The 20513-nt window shown below is 41.2% G+C and overlaps 1 protein-coding gene across 3 annotated transcripts in view; it reads left to right on the forward strand.

Annotated features, from left to right (window-relative positions):
- The window catches only part of SYNJ2 (synaptojanin 2), a 68425-nt gene that overhangs the window by 43247 nt on the left and 4665 nt on the right, over window positions 1-20513 (forward strand). For all 3 annotated transcript variants that reach the window (XM_032101941.1, XM_032101943.1, XM_032101944.1), the window contains 12 exons: window positions 1879-1963; window positions 3242-3382; window positions 6293-6485; window positions 8208-8366; window positions 8573-8729; window positions 10664-10781; window positions 12577-12795; window positions 14035-14113; window positions 15363-15531; window positions 15935-16081; window positions 18666-18800; window positions 19855-19967. In XM_032101941.1, coding sequence (XP_031957832.1) covers window positions 1879-1963; window positions 3242-3382; window positions 6293-6485; window positions 8208-8366; window positions 8573-8729; window positions 10664-10781; window positions 12577-12795; window positions 14035-14113; window positions 15363-15531; window positions 15935-16081; window positions 18666-18800; window positions 19855-19967 — 1715 coding nt within the window. The remainder of the gene's footprint in view (window positions 1-1878; window positions 1964-3241; window positions 3383-6292; window positions 6486-8207; window positions 8367-8572; window positions 8730-10663; window positions 10782-12576; window positions 12796-14034; window positions 14114-15362; window positions 15532-15934; window positions 16082-18665; window positions 18801-19854; window positions 19968-20513) is intronic.

Here is a 20513-nt window from a genome sequence, read left to right on the forward strand (position 1 = left end):
ACAGTCCATGTGACTGTTTCAAACCTTCAGCAGGTCAGAATTCAGAGCTCTCTTTCATGCCATCATGGGATGTATCTGCCTATTCTGCACCCTGCATGTCATTTTCTTCTTCCTTATCTCTGTTCTTTACCCTTTATTGTGGGCGGAAACTATGTGCTTAGGTGCCATCAGAACACCTCCTAGGTCTCTCATATCTGTACAATATGGACTATGAGCTTGACTGGAAATGTTACTATCAAAGCCTTCAGACAAAAAGATTTACTTTGCTGAAGGTGATATTTCCTTTCTTTAGCAGTTTAGAAAACTCCTCTGCTTGTGGCTTGATGAAATTGGTTGCTGGATTTCTTATTTATGGCACAAGGTCAGGTATTGTAATTGATTTACAGATGTTTTATTAAGGTAAACGAAAAGTGAACATTCTGTCATTTAAAAATTGAGTGGTTGCAAAACTAAGGCAAAACCCATGCTTTTGTTGTTGCAGTGGAACGTTTAGTTGCCTGCAGGCATCACAGGGATAGTCCTGTACCTAACCTTGTAGCTCAGGAATACATTCTTCAAATCCTTGGCTCCCTTATGCAAGTTGTCTAATTTGAACCCTTAGTTCCTGAGTGGTATGTGATTAGGTGTAGACCACTGTATTCTGAGCAGCCTAGGTAAGTGATTAGTCCAGTCAGGTCTGTTTCAGAAACACTTTAGATGTGTTAGAACATGACTATGCCCATGATACTAAAATCTGCTGAGAGCCTGTCATGTGTTAGTTTTGCCAGGCCATCCCCTGAGAGAACCAGAGGAGCAGTGCTGCGTGGTACAGGCAGCCGTGACATGGACAGTCTGAGCAGCTTCTGGAAGAGAGCTGAGTTATGTGAACGGGCAGGGCTAGGGTGTGACCCTGCAAATGTCTGTATCCATGTTAATGTCAGTGCAGTGCCTACACAAATGGGCAAGTGCTCAAGGACAGATGTCCAAAATTATTAATGGGAAATACATGTGACAGTGCCTGTCTGGTTAAGCTAGTAAAGGAGGCTAGCTGTCGTGCTAGTTTCACCCTTGTGTCTGCAGCGAGTTGCTGCATATTTTACTTTTCAGTCGTGTTTTCTGAGTCAGATCTGATTTAGGCTCCTATGTTTGTCTATATTTAGATCTTCATGTTGAATTAAGTTACTGTCACTGTGGCCATATAATACTTAAAAAAAAAAACCTCTTTAGGCAATGGACAGACCTAATGGGTCAACAGATTTGCTTCACAGTATTATATGAGAGCATCTGATCTTTGGTGTTTTCTCAGAGTAATATCCACAGAGCCGGGGAAGGGGGAGTCACTGTGCTCTAAAGTGACCTAACCTTAAATACAGGTGATCTAAGAAGGACTTGGTAGAAAGAAGGCAAGAAGAAACTTTGAAGGCATCCTTAAACTATGAGATAAATTTACTAAAGGCATTGAGATGGAGGTGACATACTGGTGTGTGGCCAATTAAGTTCAGTTATGTAGGAATCTGTGTCAGAAAGGAAGAGCATGTTGGGTTGTTGTGGCGTAAAATGACAAGTGGGTAAAGGATGGTGAGTAGTGAGATGTTGTGGCTTTAGTGGTGAGTGGGGGAGAGAGATCTTAACACTGCTACAATATAATGTTCTGTTCTGAACTGCTTCCTGCAAGAGAGATGGAGACCAACTGGTGGGAGAAAAGCAGGAAAAAATTTCAGAGGAACTGCAGGGGATGTTTTATGAGATTAGATTAAAGGAGCTATGAACATGTATAGCTTGGCAGGGGACACACAAGATAGAACTACAGGAAGGATCTCTGACAGAAATTAGAATACAAGTTGTTAGAAGAAACAACAAAATAGTAATTCTGGTATAACTTTTCCTTCCTGCCAACAGATGATGATAACTGCCCTCCTGACATATTTGCAGTGGGATTTGAAGAGATGGTTGAGTTAAGTGCAGGGAATATCGTGAATGCCAGGTACGTAAAAAAAACCAAACAAAACCAACAGCAAAAGCCCCTAACCAACCGATCTAAAAAACCAACCTAAAAAACCAACCTACCAAGAAAACCCCCACAAATGTAAACAAACCAAACCAACCAACCATCTAAAACCCCAACAAAAAGAACATAAATTTCCCCAAAGGAACTGGCTGTATTCATTTTTATGCTCACTTGTATCGAATACTCCCTTCCAGGTCTGTTGCTTGCAACCATAGCTGGAAATATGTTTCCCATCAACAAATGTCACTGGGATGGTGTTGAAAGTGCTCTTTCTCTGTGAACTTTTGCACAGTAGAATGCACTGTGTTTGCTAAGTCTCTTAAGTCTTTATGTTGGCAGAGAAGGATTCTGGTGGTTGAGATTGATTTAACACTTGTCCTTAAAACCCTGTCTGATGTTGGAAAAATGTGCTCAATGACTACTACAAGCCTACTTTGCATTCATGTAGGAATTCTAAAATTGTCTAAAAACGTCTCTGTGGCTAGTTGTAGTTATGAAAATTACGGCTGGAGAAGTTGCATGCAAAGCCTGAGGCTGGCATATCAGCATGTGCAGTAGGCTGTTGTGTTTACTGGTCCTTGTGAATCTGAATGGGGGTGGAACTCTGAAGATTGTTTCCAATGCTGATTCATCAGGCTGGCCAGTTAGTTGTCTGTTTTGGAAATGACAAGTTACAGCAGTGCTTAGTGTGGCTGCTGGGCCGGCAGTATATGTGCGTGGATATGTTGACTTTGGAGAAGAGAAAAAGCTAGTTCCACTGAAGGTATACATGCACCCATTCACAAACCTTAGCTAAGAACAGCCAACAGCTGGGAGTAGCCAGTCACCTTCCAGTCAGAAAATCCAGAGAAGATCTCTTCACTGTGAACATAAGAAATCTTACAAGTCATGAGATTGATATGGAAATTGTTTTTTAAGGTTATGATTGCTATAATCAGCTTCCAATTATCCCCAGTGAATAGGTATAGCCAACGTCATGTGAGTGTGGATCTTTCTAAGCATGGTAGACAAAATCCCTCTCACATCCAGAAGCAGGATAACTCTATTTGTGTGCTGTGCCTGGGCTCACTGACCCTGCTGACTCTGGGCGGGCTTACAAGGAGGTATTGTCGGTCTCTGCCATGCATTCTACAGCACTTCAAGTTCTACAGCCTAATGGGATGTCTGTAAACCTAAGGCACAGTTAATATGTTCATTTTATTGACTGTATGTGGTTTGTTTTGGTTCCATTAAATGATTTTATGTTTGTTCCAGTACAACGAATAGAAAAATGTGGGGAGAGCAGCTTCAGAAAGCTATTTCCAGGACTCATCGCTACATTCAGCTGACATCAGCACAGCTTGTTGGTGTTTGTCTTTTCATCTTTGTACGACCATATCATGTCCCCTTCATCAGGTAAAAAAAACCCAAACCAAACCAAACAAAAAAAACCACCCCAAAACCCCACCAAACCAAAAACAAAGCAGAAAACCCACTCCAAAATAAAATGAACCCAACAACAACCTCCAGACCAGACAAACAAAAAAAAGCCCCCAAACCCAACCTGTGTCTTCAGTAACATCCAGTGTTGGAGTGTGGCCAGAGAGCGTGGGAGTGATTGTGCATCTTGGTGGGAGTCATGCAAACCTGGATTCTGGTCTCTGTTCAGCTGGTAGAGAGGCATGCTTCCAGGCAGCAATAGGCTGGAGTCCATCTCCCTTGGGTAGTACAAAGGCCAGGCAGCCTCAGGGTCTTCCTCCAGTTAGCTCAAAAGCCAAGCATGCTCCAGGTGGGCAGTCAGGGTGGAGCACCTTGTTTAGGTGGTCCTTTTCTGGAAAAGGAATGACTTGGGCTAGCAAGTCCAAGAGTGTTTGATGCACCAAATGGAGGCAAGTGCCTGCCTCTGCCTGAAGGGCAGGTTTTACCTTCTAGCCCTGTCCATACTATTTCCTTATGGAAACGGGGGTAGTTCTGGACCTCAAAAGAATGGTGGAAAAGGTAGGAAGGCAGACGGGGGAAAGAGACCTAATTTTGCCCCTTGACATTTTATAGAATTGAGATGTAAGAGAACCTATGAAGTGTTTGTCTCTCCCAGATGTCATGAGAACTGTGTGCCTAGTCCGGAGGGTGCAGAGCTGTGTATCCTCAGCTTACTAGCTCAGCTGTCCCTGGAGAGTGACCAAACTCCTCCTAGAAGATTACCGACCCACGGGGATAACTTGCATCAAAATGCCTTTGCTGTGGGCAAGAATTATGCAGGCTAAGTGTAAATGCTTAGGAAGTGAATAGTCAGAACTATCTTCGGGCATCTGTCTGACCTTAAAGGTCCCAACGATCCAAACACTACCCCATATTAGGGCACTGATTGGCCACTGGATTTATGATTAAAATATCAAAAGCTGCCTCTTTCCCCTGTGATCTCATATCTGCTGGAAACATCAGAACAGAGCTTGTGCAACATCAAGTGCTGTAGGCCAGACAGAGCAATGAAATCCAGGTAACTCTGATGGTCTTGCATTGCTGCTTTCCAGTAATCTTTTTTCAAAATTATTTTAAAGAATTATTTTTTTTGCTGCTATAAAGCAGTCCAGAGGAGAAGTGTTTCTCTCAGTTTTTGACTTTTCACCTGACTTAAAAAACATTTGAGTAATCCAGTAGGAAATGCATGGTTTAAATGGAAATCAGAAGCAGAACACCACAGTGACTCTGTCACAGTTGTCAAACTGACAGAAATTGGATGTAGCCATTTGAAACTCAAGAGAGCTTGATTTTAGTGACCAAGTTTCATCATTTAAGGCAAATGTGCTGCTTTGTGTTATGTGACTATAATCAAACCTAACCTGTATGCTTGCGTATTTTTTTCCTGTGTCTAGAAAAGGAAAGGAAAAAAGATCAGAAGTGCAAAAACAGGCTTCTGTGCTTACAGAGATTGAAGAGATTTAGACAGAAGATAGAGAATAGAGAAATAATATGAGACAGTAGCCGGTTTATACAGCAGTGAAAGGGTTGATGAAATACAAGGAGTCGAATTTAAAGTGGGTTATCTCAGCATAACCTTTGCCATTAATGCAAATCAGCTGAATACCAGTCAGGAGAGGGTAGGCAGGCAGCAGGAAGGGAGAACTCTTTAGAGTGAAAAGACTGAACACGTGCTTCTGTAGGAGTGCTTAAAACCCATTGTTTCTTAGAAAACTTTGATGTTCCTCTTTTGCCTCCCTGAGGGTGTCTTCTGGTGGTGTCCTGCTGTCAGGAAAAGACAGGAAATTAAAGAGGGAGAAAAAAAGGTACAAAAGATGGGGGAGGAAGAGAGAAGAAAATTAAGGGGGTGGTGAAAGGGGACCTGTAACATCTTGCATCATTTAGATCACGAATTTCTGAGAATATCTCAAATAAGACTTAGCAGTTTTCTGCATGTCACTTCTTAAAATCAATAATATTCTAGTCATATCTGCTTGACTTCTTCTCTGCAAAGTAAAATTTTCTCACTGGGAAAGACATACATGGTGCTGGGGTTGGCTACAACAACGATCTCATCATTTACTTATCTGATCAAACAGCCATGCTTTGTTCTTGGAGTGGCCTGACTGTTTGGGAGAAATTACCCTGAGAACAGGTGGTCTGCTTTATCAAGTTATCTTTCTGTAGTGAAGTGTGTGCTAATCATCACATTGAAATAATAAGTAATTAACAACGTGGAGACTTTGAGCAGTTTGTCATCAGTACAGAACTCACTTGAGGAGTTACATATAAGTAGTTATAATAGTAAAAATAGTATCCAATAATCACTGATTTTATCACATCTGATTTAAAGAATTATGCGTTATGATCTGTTGCTCTTTAATTAAATGGAAAATCCATCATGAACTGTGAAGTTGGGTTTCAACACATATGAACAGTAAATTGTTAACTGTCTGAAAAGCTGATTCCCATATGTTCAAAAGTAAAAGGAAACATAATAGTAAATGTAGGTATTGTCAATATTTTAAGGATCATGGTAGAGGTAAACTAGAAAAGTATATTCTATAGAAATTCCCCATATTTCAGAAATAAGGTCTTGCTGGTCTGTTTGGAAGGGACAAGAAAAGGAGAAAAATATTTTCAAATAGTTTTATTACTGTACTATTGTATTATACTTAATTTGAAACGTAAGTACATGAACATCAAGAAACCAAAAGATGTGCCTAAAAGCAGCAAGCTTTCTAGAGGGGAGAAGATATGGCATTGTAAACTGGCTTTTCCCTTTATGTTGCAGTCAAAGTTAATTGAATGTTTGTCCCTGAAGCCCTTTACTCTGTTCTCTTTCTATTTTTTTTTTTTTTAATGCAGGGATGTAGCAATAGACACCGTGAAGACAGGAATGGGAGGAAAAGCTGGAAATAAAGGGGCAGTGAGCATTCGTTTTCAGTTCTATAGTACCAGTTTCTGCTTTATATGCAGTCACTTGACTGCTGGGCAGAGTCAGGTGAAAGAGAGGAATGAAGATTATAAAGAAATCACACAGAAACTCAGCTTCCCAATGGTAAGTGTAGATGTATGTGTGCTAAACCCGTTGGAGATAAAGGTGATATCATTACATCACGAAAGCTGGTCACAGGCTGTCTTTGATGACAGGTCATCAAAGGAGGCATCTCAGTGCCATAAAAAAAAATGTAAAAGAAAATGTTAGTAAATAAATAAATAATAGGGAAGCATGTTTCACAGAAGACTAGATACCACCCAATATAGCACATGCTTTACAAAAGTACTACTCTTTTCAAAAAATGGAGTTGCTCCAGTTCTTGAAAAGTCCTTGGCTTTGTGCACCTTTTGATCTTTCAGAACTGCAGCTTAACTGAAAAGTCTGTAAGGCTCCATGGATAAGCTCTAGGTGATTGGTGTTAGAGCTGGAGAGCATGATATTGATAGCTCTTGCTGGCTTTAGTTAGTGAGAATTCCTGGAAGACCATCTGTGCCATTCAGTGCAGCAGTGCCTTGGCTGCTTCTGGTCGGGTACGATCTATCACTTCTTGGTCATGGACATGTTACCCTCTGTTCCGTTTGTTTTGTCCTCGTGAATGTGTCACTCTCAAGGAACTGCTGGCTTCTCTCAGAGTGTGGCAAATAGGCATCACTGGTCTGGATGAATAACTTTTCCCCTAAATGGTGTTAAATCAGTCACCCTAGTGTTGTAATTCCAATTTGTCTCCTTAGGCCAGTAGAAAACCCATGGGATTCGGTAGCAGGGCTCCTTTGCTTTCCTTAGTGTTGATTGCTTTAATTTCCACAATACTTTCTTTCTTGGACCTCTCTGGAAAGGTCCTAAGCCAGGAAGGGATTGGACCAGTTTGTGTATTCTGGTTAGTCAGCAAAAAATGGCATTTAGGTTGCAAAGCATAAAATTTTAACTTCCTGTTGTTTGTAAGGCTTAGAGGTTTGGCATGTGCAGCATATCAACCAGTTGTTTTATGTGGGAGCTAATACTGACATAATGGACATCCTGCATAGGAGATCTGTTCCAAATGACCATAAAGTTGTGCTTATGGTAGTTTTTCTCTCTAATACCTCGTTAACTATTTGATGTCCTTTACACTTAAAACAGCTAAAGGTACCTTGTGTGTATAATGCATATAAAGAGTGCCCTCTAGTGCTGTGACAGCCACGGTCTGGAACGTTTCCCTTATAAATCTCTCCTGTTTAGAGGTTTATAGCTGAACTGGAAAAAAAAAAAAAAAGACTGGTTAGAGGACAGTATGGCAAATTTAGAACTGGAGTGAATTTTCATTAATGTTTGATTTCAATACCTTTACAAAACTGTGACGTGTACATAAGATCAAGTTTGGAGCTTGTTCTTACTCAGGAGCTTTGTTGCTAAATTTGCCTTGGTACCAGAAGCACATTTTGTGTTATATTTAGTGTATGTAAATATATGCATGTGAAATGTGTTAGGGAAACAAATAAACATATATTTTGAATATTCATGACAGACAAATTGTGAATAGAAAGGTGTGCTCCAGCTTAGACATATCTTCAGGAGAGAGGGGTCAGAGTCTGACACTCTTGTTTACAAAATTCAGCTCAGTGGGGTGCCAAAGACAGTGAAGGAACCATTCTATTTTAGCACAAAATGAATTTTGACAAATAAATTGTGACAAGTAGGTCCAGTATTTAGTAATTACAAACTGAGTGCTACATTTCAGTGCATTTTAAAGGAGTTTTCATGAACATGATTTAACATTAACAGTATTCTGTACCTCAAAACTAGGGGCAGAACATGTTCTCCCATGACTATGTCTTCTGGTGTGGTGATTTTAACTATCGCATTGATCTAAAATATGAAGAAGTCTTTTATCTTCTCAAACGTCAAGATTGGAAGACACTTTTGGAATTTGATCAACTACAGCAGCAAAAATCCAATGGAAAAGTAAGACAGTGTGTCTCGTTTTCTTGAATAACTGTGTGTTGGCTGGGTCTTGTTCCTTGAGAGAGTGAAGAAGTTGCATTTTCAGACCTTTGTTTATAGCTCTTGAACACAGCAATTGGTTTGAAAATTGGAGCATTGTTTGCGAGGAAGTTGTCACTGTGGCACCTTCCTCATCTGTAACTTAGAGATGTTCTTTATTTTAATAGATTTTTAAAGACTTCCATGAAGGGACTATTAATTTTGGACCAACATATAAATACGACATTGGCTCAGAGGCTTATGATACAAGTGATAAGTGCAGAACCCCAGCGTGGACTGACAGAGTGCTTTGGTGGAGAAAGAAACTGCCCTTCGAAAAAACAGGTGCGTAGGATCCTTCTTTTTCTGAAAGTTGTTTCAGAAAGTTGTTTCATCTAGAACCCACTTAAGGGGATTTAATCTAGTGAATGGTGCTTTACTTAAGCAGATGTTCTTTCAGCTTCACTGGATTAAGTTTCAGAGATAGAGAAGGCCCTTTCTTGAGTGTGTGAAAAAAGGCTTCATGCTACAGATCGAAAAGATGCTGGGAGCTCACCAAGGAACTGAAAACGGTCCAGCTGTAGTAATACAGAAATAATTCTGTTGTTTTTCAACAGAATCATTAGTCCACATAAAGCTCCTGTGTTATACTGGCTAGATTGTTAAAACTGCTGTTCTCAGTAGATGTATAAGCAGTTTTCTGTAATTCCTTCTGTATCAGTAATTCTTAGGAATATTTCTGCCAGTTTATAGAATTGGGGGAGGTTTCAATAGTTAGTGCTTATAAAGTACTTTGAATTTATGAGTGTTCAGCACAACAGAAAGGCTGTTTTCACTTGTTACTCAAAAGTTACAGTTAAGAAATAAAAACTATTTCTTTGCGTATCCAGGGATAGTTTTCATAATCATTCTGTCAGTCTGCAGGAACATCTATGCCCCAATGTTTCTAAAATTTGAATAAATTCATATTAAAAGTGTAATTGCTGGACAATTAATTTGGTCTGTGCCTGCAGATGTGCTTTTTCACATGCCTGGAAACTTCTGCTTGGAATCTAAGTCATACCATGACTATGTTAAGTGTAAAAACTACAAAGCAAAACTAGGGCAATCAGAGGGTGCATGTCATCATGATATAGTTATTCACTCTTATTTAAGGAATGAAAACAAAGCAAAATGAGGAGCTTAAACCATTGATAGAGATGCAGTCCAGGAAATAAAAGCCGTATGAGACATAAGGAAGTTAAAACAACCCTCTTGTGCGGACTGTTTTCATTTTAGGGAAAGAACACCCTTCAGCATCTGCAATGCATATTCCTTGCTTTGCATGGCAAAGCTTGCCCCTGGGGAACTTTAGGAGTTGGAGTACACATAGCACATAGGACCTAACCAGCTGGTCTGCAAGAGTCAAGGCAGGTCCCTTTCTTTAGAGCTTGTAGGCCTCCCACAGCTGGCTCACATGAGTCCATAACTGACTGGTGCATTCCCAGCCCTGCAAAGCTTTCTTGGTTGGCTGCCAGAGTTCCTCCCCTTTACTGCTGGTGGCAAGGCTCTTCTGCCTCTCAGCTCTAATTGTGTTGCTTCTTATTGCTGTTACAGGCTAAACAACTACTCGCTCTACAAGAAGAAAGCATAGCCTCAGTGTGAGTGATTAGGAAGAAACACCATATTCCATATTAATTCATTTTCAGCTTCACAGAAAAGAGAGGCAGAGTTATCCATTTATTCAAACAGTGACCTAAAAACTTCCTTATTAACAGCAATAAAGCACCTCACTCTAGCATAATGTCTGGAGCACTTTCTTTCACCTTAATGAGTTGCAATGGAATTATTTGGACGATGGGTTTGCCTGGGTTTGGTTTCTCCTATCTCTTGTGTATTATTTCTCCAATCCCTGTCTAATATTCAGATTTGCAAAATAATTTCCAAGTACAGTGTCTGTTTTTATGCTCGGTGTTGAGGTCATACTAATATGAGTCTATCAACCCAAGTTGTACAGATAATTAATTGGGTAACATTCAGGTCAACCATTTTGCAGGTGTCTTACTCTATTGATCAGCTGTCTCAGTTGCACTTCCAGTCCTTTCTCTCTTTTTTCTTTCTAGTCCCTAATTTGTAAATCTTGTAGGATACAAGCTCTTCTTTGAATGATTTATATAGAAGAACAAAAAAACCCTACTTCCCACTGCTAGGGTCTGTGAAGAGCATCCTAATGAAATAGTGTTTAACTGTTAGTAAAACTAGCTTTGAGTGAGTTTTAAATTATGTTTTGTGCTGCATAGCTGGAGAGATCAATCTTCTGGACAGTGATCTGAGTGCTGATACTAAAGTCAGGCACACTTGGACCCCTGGAGCCTTGATGTACTATGGGAGAGCGGAGCTGCAAGCATCTGACCACAGGTAAATAAACAATCAGAGAGAGGATTGCCAGGTTAAAATGTGTCATCCTGAATTACACCTTCAGAGTGAGGGACCAAGTCTGATTGTAACAGGAATTACACCCTTATTCCATGTTCAGTATCTGCTTGATGGGTTTTTCCTCTCATGGTGGGTTTTATACCAGGCTGGCAGGTATCTACAGTCATGTATTTATTTTTCCTGCACAGTGATCTCAGCAAGGGTTGGATAAGTTGCAGCAACAGGTGTAGAAAACAGGGCTTTCTGTTGCTTGGTTTTGGAAAAACTCTGGTAACTAAGGAAGCTGCTCTGATGGATTTCCACTCAGCTTGCTGTGGGAGAGAAGGAGGTTGGGACTGTGTGGCCTAAGAGGTGTAAGCCAGGCCACACAGGGGCAAGTTTGGCCTCTTCACAGTACTCAATAGTGGGGCTTCTGTGCACCCTTTAAAAATGGAGATGGGAGAAGGTAGAAAAAATCAAAGACCAGTGCTTCTGGTTGGTCTATACCATTAACTTCTCTCTAGGGATAGGAATGACCTTTCTTTGGTAAACTTGTTCTCTGCTTCACTTCTGAGAAACAAATTCTGTAATAAATACACTTTGAAGGTCCCTTACATTAACAGAATATTTGTCTCACCCCTTGCATGTCTTGTGCAAATCCTGCAATATTGCTCCTCCTAGCAGCGCTCAGTGACCCCCCCAGTGGCTGCCTCTGTGCTTCTGGTGGTGCTCTTGCATGCCAGGACTGTTCTGTATTCCTCTAGCAATGGAAGAATATGCCTCTTGCAATCAATTTCTCTGCATCAAGGCTCTGACATTGCTGTGTTCTGCAAAGCACAGTGGAGCTGCTGCTCTCATTATATGGGACCCTGAGGATGCAATCTGCGAAACATTGCTGTTATACATGGTTTTCTATTTCAGCAAACTTGACTCCAAAAGCTGCTTTTTAATTACAGTCAGCAGGTTTGCTTTCCCAAGGTTTGTGCTAGAAAAAGGGCATAGCTGTATCTTTGTGACATATGGAAATGCATTATGATTCACAGTGCTTATGGAAATAGTTAATGCTTCCTCTACATTTTTCCCCTTTATTACCCCTTTCTAGCCCTGCTGTTGTTGCTTTCATATGCTCTGGTAATGCATATTCAAGAGCCAGGTTATTGCAAGTAGAAGGCAGCAATTTTGACACAGCTGTAAGAGCAGCCATCCCAGTCCTTGCTCTGCATGTATGTGCAGGTGGAAATCTGAGAATGTGGATTGCATCCACTGAGATGAGACGAGTTCTACTCTTTCAGACAGCTCTCTCAATTTTATTCAGATCTAACACACAGAGAAGTAATTTGTAAGAAATGGCTCAAGAAGCAAGTTTGCAATGTTGGCTGCTTATAATGTAATGGATTGGCACATATTTGCTACATGACAATGTTATACACCTAGAATACTATGTCCTTAGTTTTTGGAAGAAGATATGTGGCCTTGTCTAACAGAAAATAATATATTTCCATCCTGATTTATAGATGTTTGGGACCACAGCTGTTTGATAATGAGTGAAGTATCCTGATATTTTTGGTCTGTAGGTTTGCCATAAGTGCTGCATACAATTGTTATTTCAATTCCCTTATGGTGTGTCTTCACTGTTACATGCAGCTAATGCAGGACTGGGAAATATAATTAATAGTGCTCAAGGCATGATCTTGACCACTGCAGAAAAAATGAAGCTTTCCTCCTTCTTGATATAGATTTAAATTTTATATAAGCATTTCTTATTTTTAAATAAGCATTTTTCCTTTGTTTCGTGCAGGCCAGTGTTAGCTATTGTAGAAGTGGAAGTTCAGGAAGTTAATGAAGCTGCCCGTGACAGTGTTTTCCGGGAAGTGTCATCTTTCCAGGGACCACTGGATGCCACAGTAGTGGTAAATCTGTTATCACCAACACCTGAAGAGAAAAATGAATTTCCTGAAGACTTGCGTACAGAGCTTATGCAGATGTTTGAGGATTATGGCACTGTTGTTCTGGTCAGGTGAGTTTGGGAACTGAAATGGCATGGCATCTATTAAAAAGCGTAGACTAGAAGATCCCTTTTGTCCTGACAGAGTTAACTTTGTATTGGAAGGTAGTATGTAGAATTCCTTTACTGCATGTTCAGTTCTTCATTAGAAATTGAATCCAAGTGTTTTGAATATCTTACACCTCTTGACAACCTTTTAAAGAAATAATATCAAAGCTCTCTTGACTGAGTGGAAAACAATTTTATTCAATACAACACCATAAAGCAGAGACTTTGATGTAAATCATCATCTTTAGATTCAGGCCTCACTTCCAAGCATTGCTGCTTCTGGTGGATCCTTGGGCCCTGCTTCACCTCCTCTGGGGAGGTCTGCTCTCTTCCACCACTCTTTCACACTCAGCAGGATTTCCTGGCTGGCTCTCCTTCCTGTTGGGGGTCATTCTGCTTGTTTGTTAACAGTACAGCTTCTCGCAGAGCTATCACCCACTGGGTTTGAGAGGGACAGTGTGATACCTTCTGGCAGAGCACCTTAATTTCATTCTGATTGATTCTCTACAGGGTTCCAGCACAGCTGTGAGACTTCTGTTTTGAGAAATACAGGTGAAAGATTGACCTCTGGGAAACACTACCAAAAACTTGTTTATGCTTATTTGATTCATTTATTAATGAAGAAAGCTGATGACCTGTTGTTGTACAGTTTTATGAAGTGCCAATATAAGCTGAGGGTTCGAAAGCAGCCTTGCAGGAATAGCAGCACCACCTTGCTTGTGAAGAAAAAGGAGCAAGAAAAGAACATGTTTTGGTGGATAGTTCTTGGTTTATTTTGTTTTTAATTGCTTTAGATCTTGGTGGAATACTAGTCTTTGGGAGCATCATATGTCCTCTGAGGTGAAGGATATGCAGACCCATGGAAGTTAGTCCAGAGGGAGTGTAAATATTGGACTGGATATCCTGTCAACAGCTACTGAGATGTTTGTCCTGCTGTTCCAGGGGTGATCCAGAAAAGGGCACGGTGCTGGGGTCACACAAGGGAGGACTGGAGAGAAGAGGAGCCCAGCTGGGATTCATAGATCACCTGCTTCTCCTCAAAAGTTAGAATTGTGAAGAAAAATACAACTAAAACCAAATGCATAGCACTACATATGTATCCTGTATCTAGATCTATGTGATAGTTTTCTGTCATGCTTGCCGTCAAAGGGTTTTATTCAATGGTGAAGTAAAATGTTTTTTTCCTCTGCCTTTTTTCACTAGGATCTGTGGAGGTCAAATGCTGGTGACATTTGCAGACAGCAAGTCAGCTCTTCGTGTTATGGATATAGATGGTGCCAAAGTAAGATTTTCTCAAATCTATAATAATAATTTCATAACAAATTTCTCAAAAGTGGTTGTTGAGAATGAGGTATTTGAGTTTCTACCTAAATGGAGTAGCATTATTTCAAAGAAAGTTAGTGCTCACGATATCCTTAACTTTCACAGCTGCTGAGGCTATTAATGCAGTATTTTAGTTTCAGGATGGCATGAGGTGACTTTTCATGGAGCTCCTAAGCAGTGCTTAGCATCTGGCCTCTGATACCACTGCAGAACACAAGGACTTGTTCATGAGTGTGGCTACTTGAAGCAGTTCTGACATTCTGTGTGACTTTATACTGTTGCTAAAGCATCCTCATGACTGTGCTTTGGAGATTTTTTGTTTCTCTTCATTGTATCAAAGAGGCTTCTTCTGCTAAGCTGTAACAACATGATTCATTGGCTTCCATGGCAAATCCAGCATTAGCGGTAGGCATTTACCTTCCCATCCCCTGCTTTTCCTTCGCACACACATACTCTACAATTCATCAACCCCCTCATTTATGCTGAAAAAACTGTTTGTAGGGCTGCCCTGTAAACTTAAGACTGAAGTAATGGATTTAACTCTCATTCTTCTTTCATATTTGCAGTTTTATCTTTCGACTCCTGCAATTGATGTAATTTATAGCACAGACTGAAACACAATTGTATGCACACAGTATGTGAAGGTGCAAGGAATCTGGGTTGGGAACTTTTCAAACTAATTTTCCTGTCAAAGCTGCTGCCTTGTCTGCATTTCACCCCAAATATCACAGAGCAACACACATAAGCAGCTGAAGTCCTAATCTGTCTGAAAATACACTTTCCATATACATCAGCCATCATACATGAGATTTTCTGGTCAGAGTCTCCTTACAGGTGGCAGCAGGTACAAAAGTCTTGTGTGTTTTAAAGCTGCTGACTCAAAAATGGCATTCTCCCATGACAATATTGCTATCACAATGTTGTTTTCATGGTATTTGATGTTTCATCTATTTCTCTATTATTTCCCAAATGCAGCAGCAGTGCTTTTGAGCTGTGAAGCTCATTTTCTTTCAAGAATATTGTTACAGTCTGAAAACTTGGTTATGGGAGTAAAAGAGTGTTTCCTTTCCATTTAGCTTCTGAAGTGAAGCTTTAGTTGCATCAATTTCTGAAGCAGTTGTACAACAGGCTGGCAGCACTTGCTTATTCTGTTCAAGCATTCTCATTTTTGTGAAGGTGCTTGGCAAAGGGAAACAATTCTTTCTTAGATTAGAGGCAGAACAGTGAAGATCCAGCCCAAGACTAAGGACTGGCTAAAGGGCCTTCAGGAGGAAATTGCTCGAAAACGGGACAGCGTTGTCCCCATGTCCCCCACGGCAAACTCCCATCTTCTGGAAGAAAATTTTGACTTCTCAAGTTTGGATTATGAGTCAGAAGGTAAGCAACAGGTTTCTAAGCTAAGTAGTGAGAAATTGCTTTGCTGACTTTGGTTGCACAGAGAAGGTACAGTATGAGTGTCAGTGGCACCTTAATTTGTAGTGAAGCCACACTTCTTAAAAAGAGGACTGTAGTTAAAGCCACGAGCTGACTCTGTGCCTGGGCAGAGAACTGTTACTTAAATCATCCTGTCAATTTAGTGTTATATGTTAGCAAATTCAATGTATGGTGCAGGTGTCTGTATAGAGACACTCTGTAATGAAACACATGGGTTGGTTACACAAGAATCTTGCCCAGCCTATATATTAAATTAACTGATAGTATAGATTAATTAGTTGGTAGTGTGGAGAGACAGAGAATGAATTTGCTCATTAATTCTTTGTTATCTAATACTTTAATCCAGGTGATATAGAGGATGAAGACGATTACTTAGAGGATGCTCTGTGTCAACACCTAGTAGCAGACACAGAAGATATGTCTGAGAGCTCTGGACACTGTGCATCTGTAGCTCTTTCAAACAAATCTGGACAAACCCCCCGCCTGTATAAAGGTAAAGTATCTGCCTTCCTTAGGGTAAGACCTGAAGGTTTGTTGTTTGTTCTCCTGTCATATGTATTTCCTTGTTCATTTATATTTTCATTCTAGGTTCTCCTGTAGTGCCTATTTATGCTCAACTCCGCTTGAGTTAGTGATTGTAATTGAGGTCCTCAGGCATAACAGCAACAGAAATGATGAAACTTAGATTCTCCTTCTCTCTAGGCCAGGGCAAGGCAGGAAGGCTGAAAAACGCTTTTTTTCCTTTTCTAGACAGAAGAAATTAAGTCTTTTTAACCATTTGATGTTGTTCGGCACCAGAACATACAATCAAAAAATTGCATGCTATTTTCTTATTGGTGAGGGCCAAAGCAAAATCAAACCAAAAGAATCCTGTTGATTCAGTGATGGGCTCAACTCTGTCCTTTGAGCAGTAACAGTGGCAGAGCAGTCAGCTGTAAGCTGGGAGGTTGTGTTCAAATTACTTCAGAGACCTGAAGTTTCTCCCCATTTGATTTATTTCTGAAAGAGTCAAGGTTCATAGAAAATATATATATATATGTATATATTCATTCTTTAGGTTCTTCATAAATGTGTTACCGTTTTTCTCGCTCGTTTGCACATTACTGTGAAGTGACTTGGTAAAAAGAAGATAAAGCTGTGGAGAGAAAACTGATAGAAACTGCAGAAAGAACTAGCCAAGCCAGTCATGGTCTTACAATGGGATGTGATCAGGACATGCTTCAGTGGCCAAGCATTGACAGGCTGGGATATGTATTAAACACCTCATTGTGACAGCAAGTGATTCAGTAGCTGTCATTCTGCACTCTCTCAGAAGTGCTTTGTCTTCTGACATAAAAGTGAAAACTTTATTACCTTCAAAGGTTGAGTCAGAAGTAGAGTTCACAAAGATTAAATGAAATTCGTACACTTACACAGACAGATTTTCCAAACAGAGTGATTTATGGCTTTCTTGCCCACCTTGAGTCATAGGCTGGGTTCAATGTGGCCAGACCCAGAAGCCTATCCCTGAGTCAAGGAGTAATCAGTCATTATTAAATACTGTGAAGTCAATCACTTTGTATTATAGGGTGCCTTGCCCTCCAAGCACCTCTGGCCTACTGTGTGATGATTCATTAAGCCACAGAGAATTGCAGTGAGTCTTGTCACCCACACTAACTCTTCTCCACAAAAAATATCACAAAGTAAATAGAGGTTATGGAGTATAGTTTGAAGGAGGTCAGGGTGGGGTCATGATCTCACACAACTCAAAATATGATATATTCAATTAATCTTAAAGTGTCTGCAATTTCAGATTCCTCCATAGGCTTCCAATTCTGCCTGACTAACTCCTAATTGAAGGTATGATGACTGTGTAGCTGGTGGTAGACACAGATGGAAAACAGTGACAGGCACAATAGTGTGTATGTATGCTTCTGAGGTCAGGGAAGGGCACAGCCTCATGAAACTGATGTCCCTGCCAGCAGCCTTTCAGGGACAGAATTGAGTGGTGGTGGCTGGTTTTTGTTGTGTTCAGTTTTACTGCCAGGACTTCAAACCGTGCCTCCAGGTGCCTGCATGACTCCTTGGATCTTACTGATGAGCCCGTATCTGCAGCTTAGAAGTATTGAAAATGCAGAGAGCATGGGGAGGGCGGGCTGGGCAGACCACAGGCTCTGTGGCTGCCATCTGCTGCTGAGTGGGAGCAGGAAACTGTGAGGCAGCTCGTGATTCCCTGCAGAGCATAGCTTTCTGAAAAACAAGGACTTGTTTACAAATGCCTGAAGTACAAGAGACTGCTGCTATGTAATTCCACCCCCATCTCTCCAAACCCCAGGGACAAAACTAAACCCAGTGAATCTTGGAGCCCTAAAGAACAAGAGCTGCATAGCTGGGCAGCCGTGGCAGGGTGAGAGGACTGAAGTGAAAGTCCTCCATCTAAAGCAGATGGGGGAGAATAAAGCAATCCACACTTCTCCCCTCTCCAGCTGTCAGAACGGCTTAGATGGGATGAAAGACTGAGTAACTAGTTAGCAATGTACAGTGCAGCCAAGAGCCAGCAGATTGAGACAGCTGTACCTGTTAGGAGATGTTGCTGGAAAGCAGAGATGTGATGATTGAGCCATTCAGACAGATTTTTCTGTGGTATAAAAACAGTTCTCCTGTGCAAGAGAAGGTGTCTAATCCTCAAATGGAATTCCTGTGTTCGGCATGGAAGGCAAGGAATTCACCATGACTAGCCAAGACAGTTTGGATGGGAGCAGGTTGCCACCAAGTCTGGCTGTGAAAATCTCAGAATCTAACAAGGTGCCCAGTAACCCCGGAATCAGATGCAGGCATTCTTTGTGTTGGTGCAAACAGCTAATAAATGGTGGAAAAGGAGAGAGAGAAAGAAAGAAGCATTTGACAAAAGGGTAGACATTTCTTGCAGTGGGAGCAGGTAGACATTGGGGGAGAGCAAAACAGTGTGAACAGAGCTATGACATGTTGCTGAGAGACCTGGCTGAGGCCACTCATAGTCACCTCTCTCCTGACCTCTCAGATCTGGTGCACCTCACCCAGTGTGTATCTCATACAGACACTTTATAAAATGTCCCTAGATGATGCAGACCTGGCTGATCTGAAGCGGGAGCTGGAGGCGAGTGGGGAATGCAGACGCCGGATTCCAAGCAGGTCTCTGTCTATTCCTACCAGGCCTCGGCCACTTCAGCCGCCACAGAGGCCTCCCCCTCCTGGTAAGTTTAACTTTCTTTAATGTGGTGTTGGCCCCAACTGAACAGTTTTTGCCTGCCATGTCTGAAGACAAAGAAAGTAATACCTTGTTCTGAAATGTGAGGCTGTCGAGGTACTTCTACTTGCTTCCCAGCCTGTTTCAGCCTGAGTATTACTGCCATTAGCAATGAGAGAAGTTTGTCTTTAGGATGACACTCCACAGAATAAAGTTTGTCTTTAGGATACTCCACAAAAAAAAAAGCCTTTTGTAAAGATAAAATGACCCATATGTTTCATACTAGCTCACCACTCAGGTTAGTGAGTTGAGCAACCACTTTGTGGCAATAAAGATATTGGTACTTATGCCTGCTGACTTCTAAAGTCACTGAGTGTTTTCTTGCAGTTTTTTGGTTTCTGAATTAATTTTAATCAGAATTTCAAAAACCTTTGACAAAATACTTTCTCTGGACAGTTTTTGTCCTTTCCTTCTTTCCAAGCAATTCTTGTATGCTTTTGTGTTTATGAAAGAAATGCAAAGTGGATGATGATTTTCAGTGAGGCACAAAGGGGAAGTGATGCTCTTTACCTAAGCTCTGCCCACCTGAGATGCCATCCAGAGCTGTGCTGTTCCTGTTTTTATGGCTGCTTCTGGATGAATGCTGATTGCTAGATGTGCATAATGATCTTTGCCTCCTGTATTAGACAAGCTATACATCACATTTTTCTTGCAGCCCTAAAGTCTCTCCTTTGTGTAAATTTTCCAGACTTAAATGAGAAGTTCTGTGATGCTCACCTGCTAGAAGATGAGTTCTTTAGGATTATTTCCATTCATTTTTGAGTCTGTTGCACAGAAGTGCCAACACTGGTCTCTGTATTTCTGTGCCTAGAATGCAATGTTAATGCTCAGCCGAGGTTATCTAATTAATTAAATTAAAGAAAGACTAACTAGAAAACTGCTTCCTGAAACAGTTCAAGATTTTGGGAGGGTGATGGCATGCACACTGGTTTTGCTCCATTGCAGATAAAATGTTGTACCAGCTCTTGAATGTGAAAAGCTGTTTTTTATTCCTCTTCCAGCTGGAACATCAGGCAAAAAGTCCCCCTCAGATGGTTCCCTCTCTCCAGGAAGCCATTCCACCTGCTCCATCCTGGCTACGGCAAAGCTGCTTCCCGGAGCCCCTCAGCAGCCAGTGAGTACTGCTGCTCAGCATGGCCCCTTGGCATTGTCCTGATCCCTCCCATCCACACTGAGTATCACGTACAGGATGCACCTGTCATACAAGGAAGGAAGTCCATCACATGTCTGAGCTGAAAATGCCAAGATAACTTCTTGTACTGTAATACTAAACTGTAGGCCCTGTTAGGCAGCAGAAAAATGTTAATAAATTGCCAGGAACTAGAAAGGCCAAAGAGGGAGAGAGAGAATGAATTGTGCAAGACCAGGGCACTGGTGCTGCTTTCTGACAGATGCTAAATTGAATTTTTAACACCATCATCATATGGTTTAATTCTTTTCTCACCTCTGCTTTGGTGGGCCATGCTAGTGCCCCAAAAGCATGAAAAGTCTTGACCACTGCCAGCAAGGCTGTTAGTCCCCTGGGGAGACCAAGACCAGAATGTGGAAACACCTCCCCACTCCTGTCTTGCTGGATGAGGACCCTAATGCATTGAACAAGGGATGGCTAAGGGACTAGCTGTGGTATTCAGGCATTGGCCTTCTGTCAGCTGGCAGCAAA

This window comes from Corvus moneduloides, chromosome 3 (genome assembly GCF_009650955.1).
Source record: "Corvus moneduloides isolate bCorMon1 chromosome 3, bCorMon1.pri, whole genome shotgun sequence".
NCBI classification, from domain to species: Eukaryota; Metazoa; Chordata; class Aves; order Passeriformes; family Corvidae; genus Corvus; species Corvus moneduloides.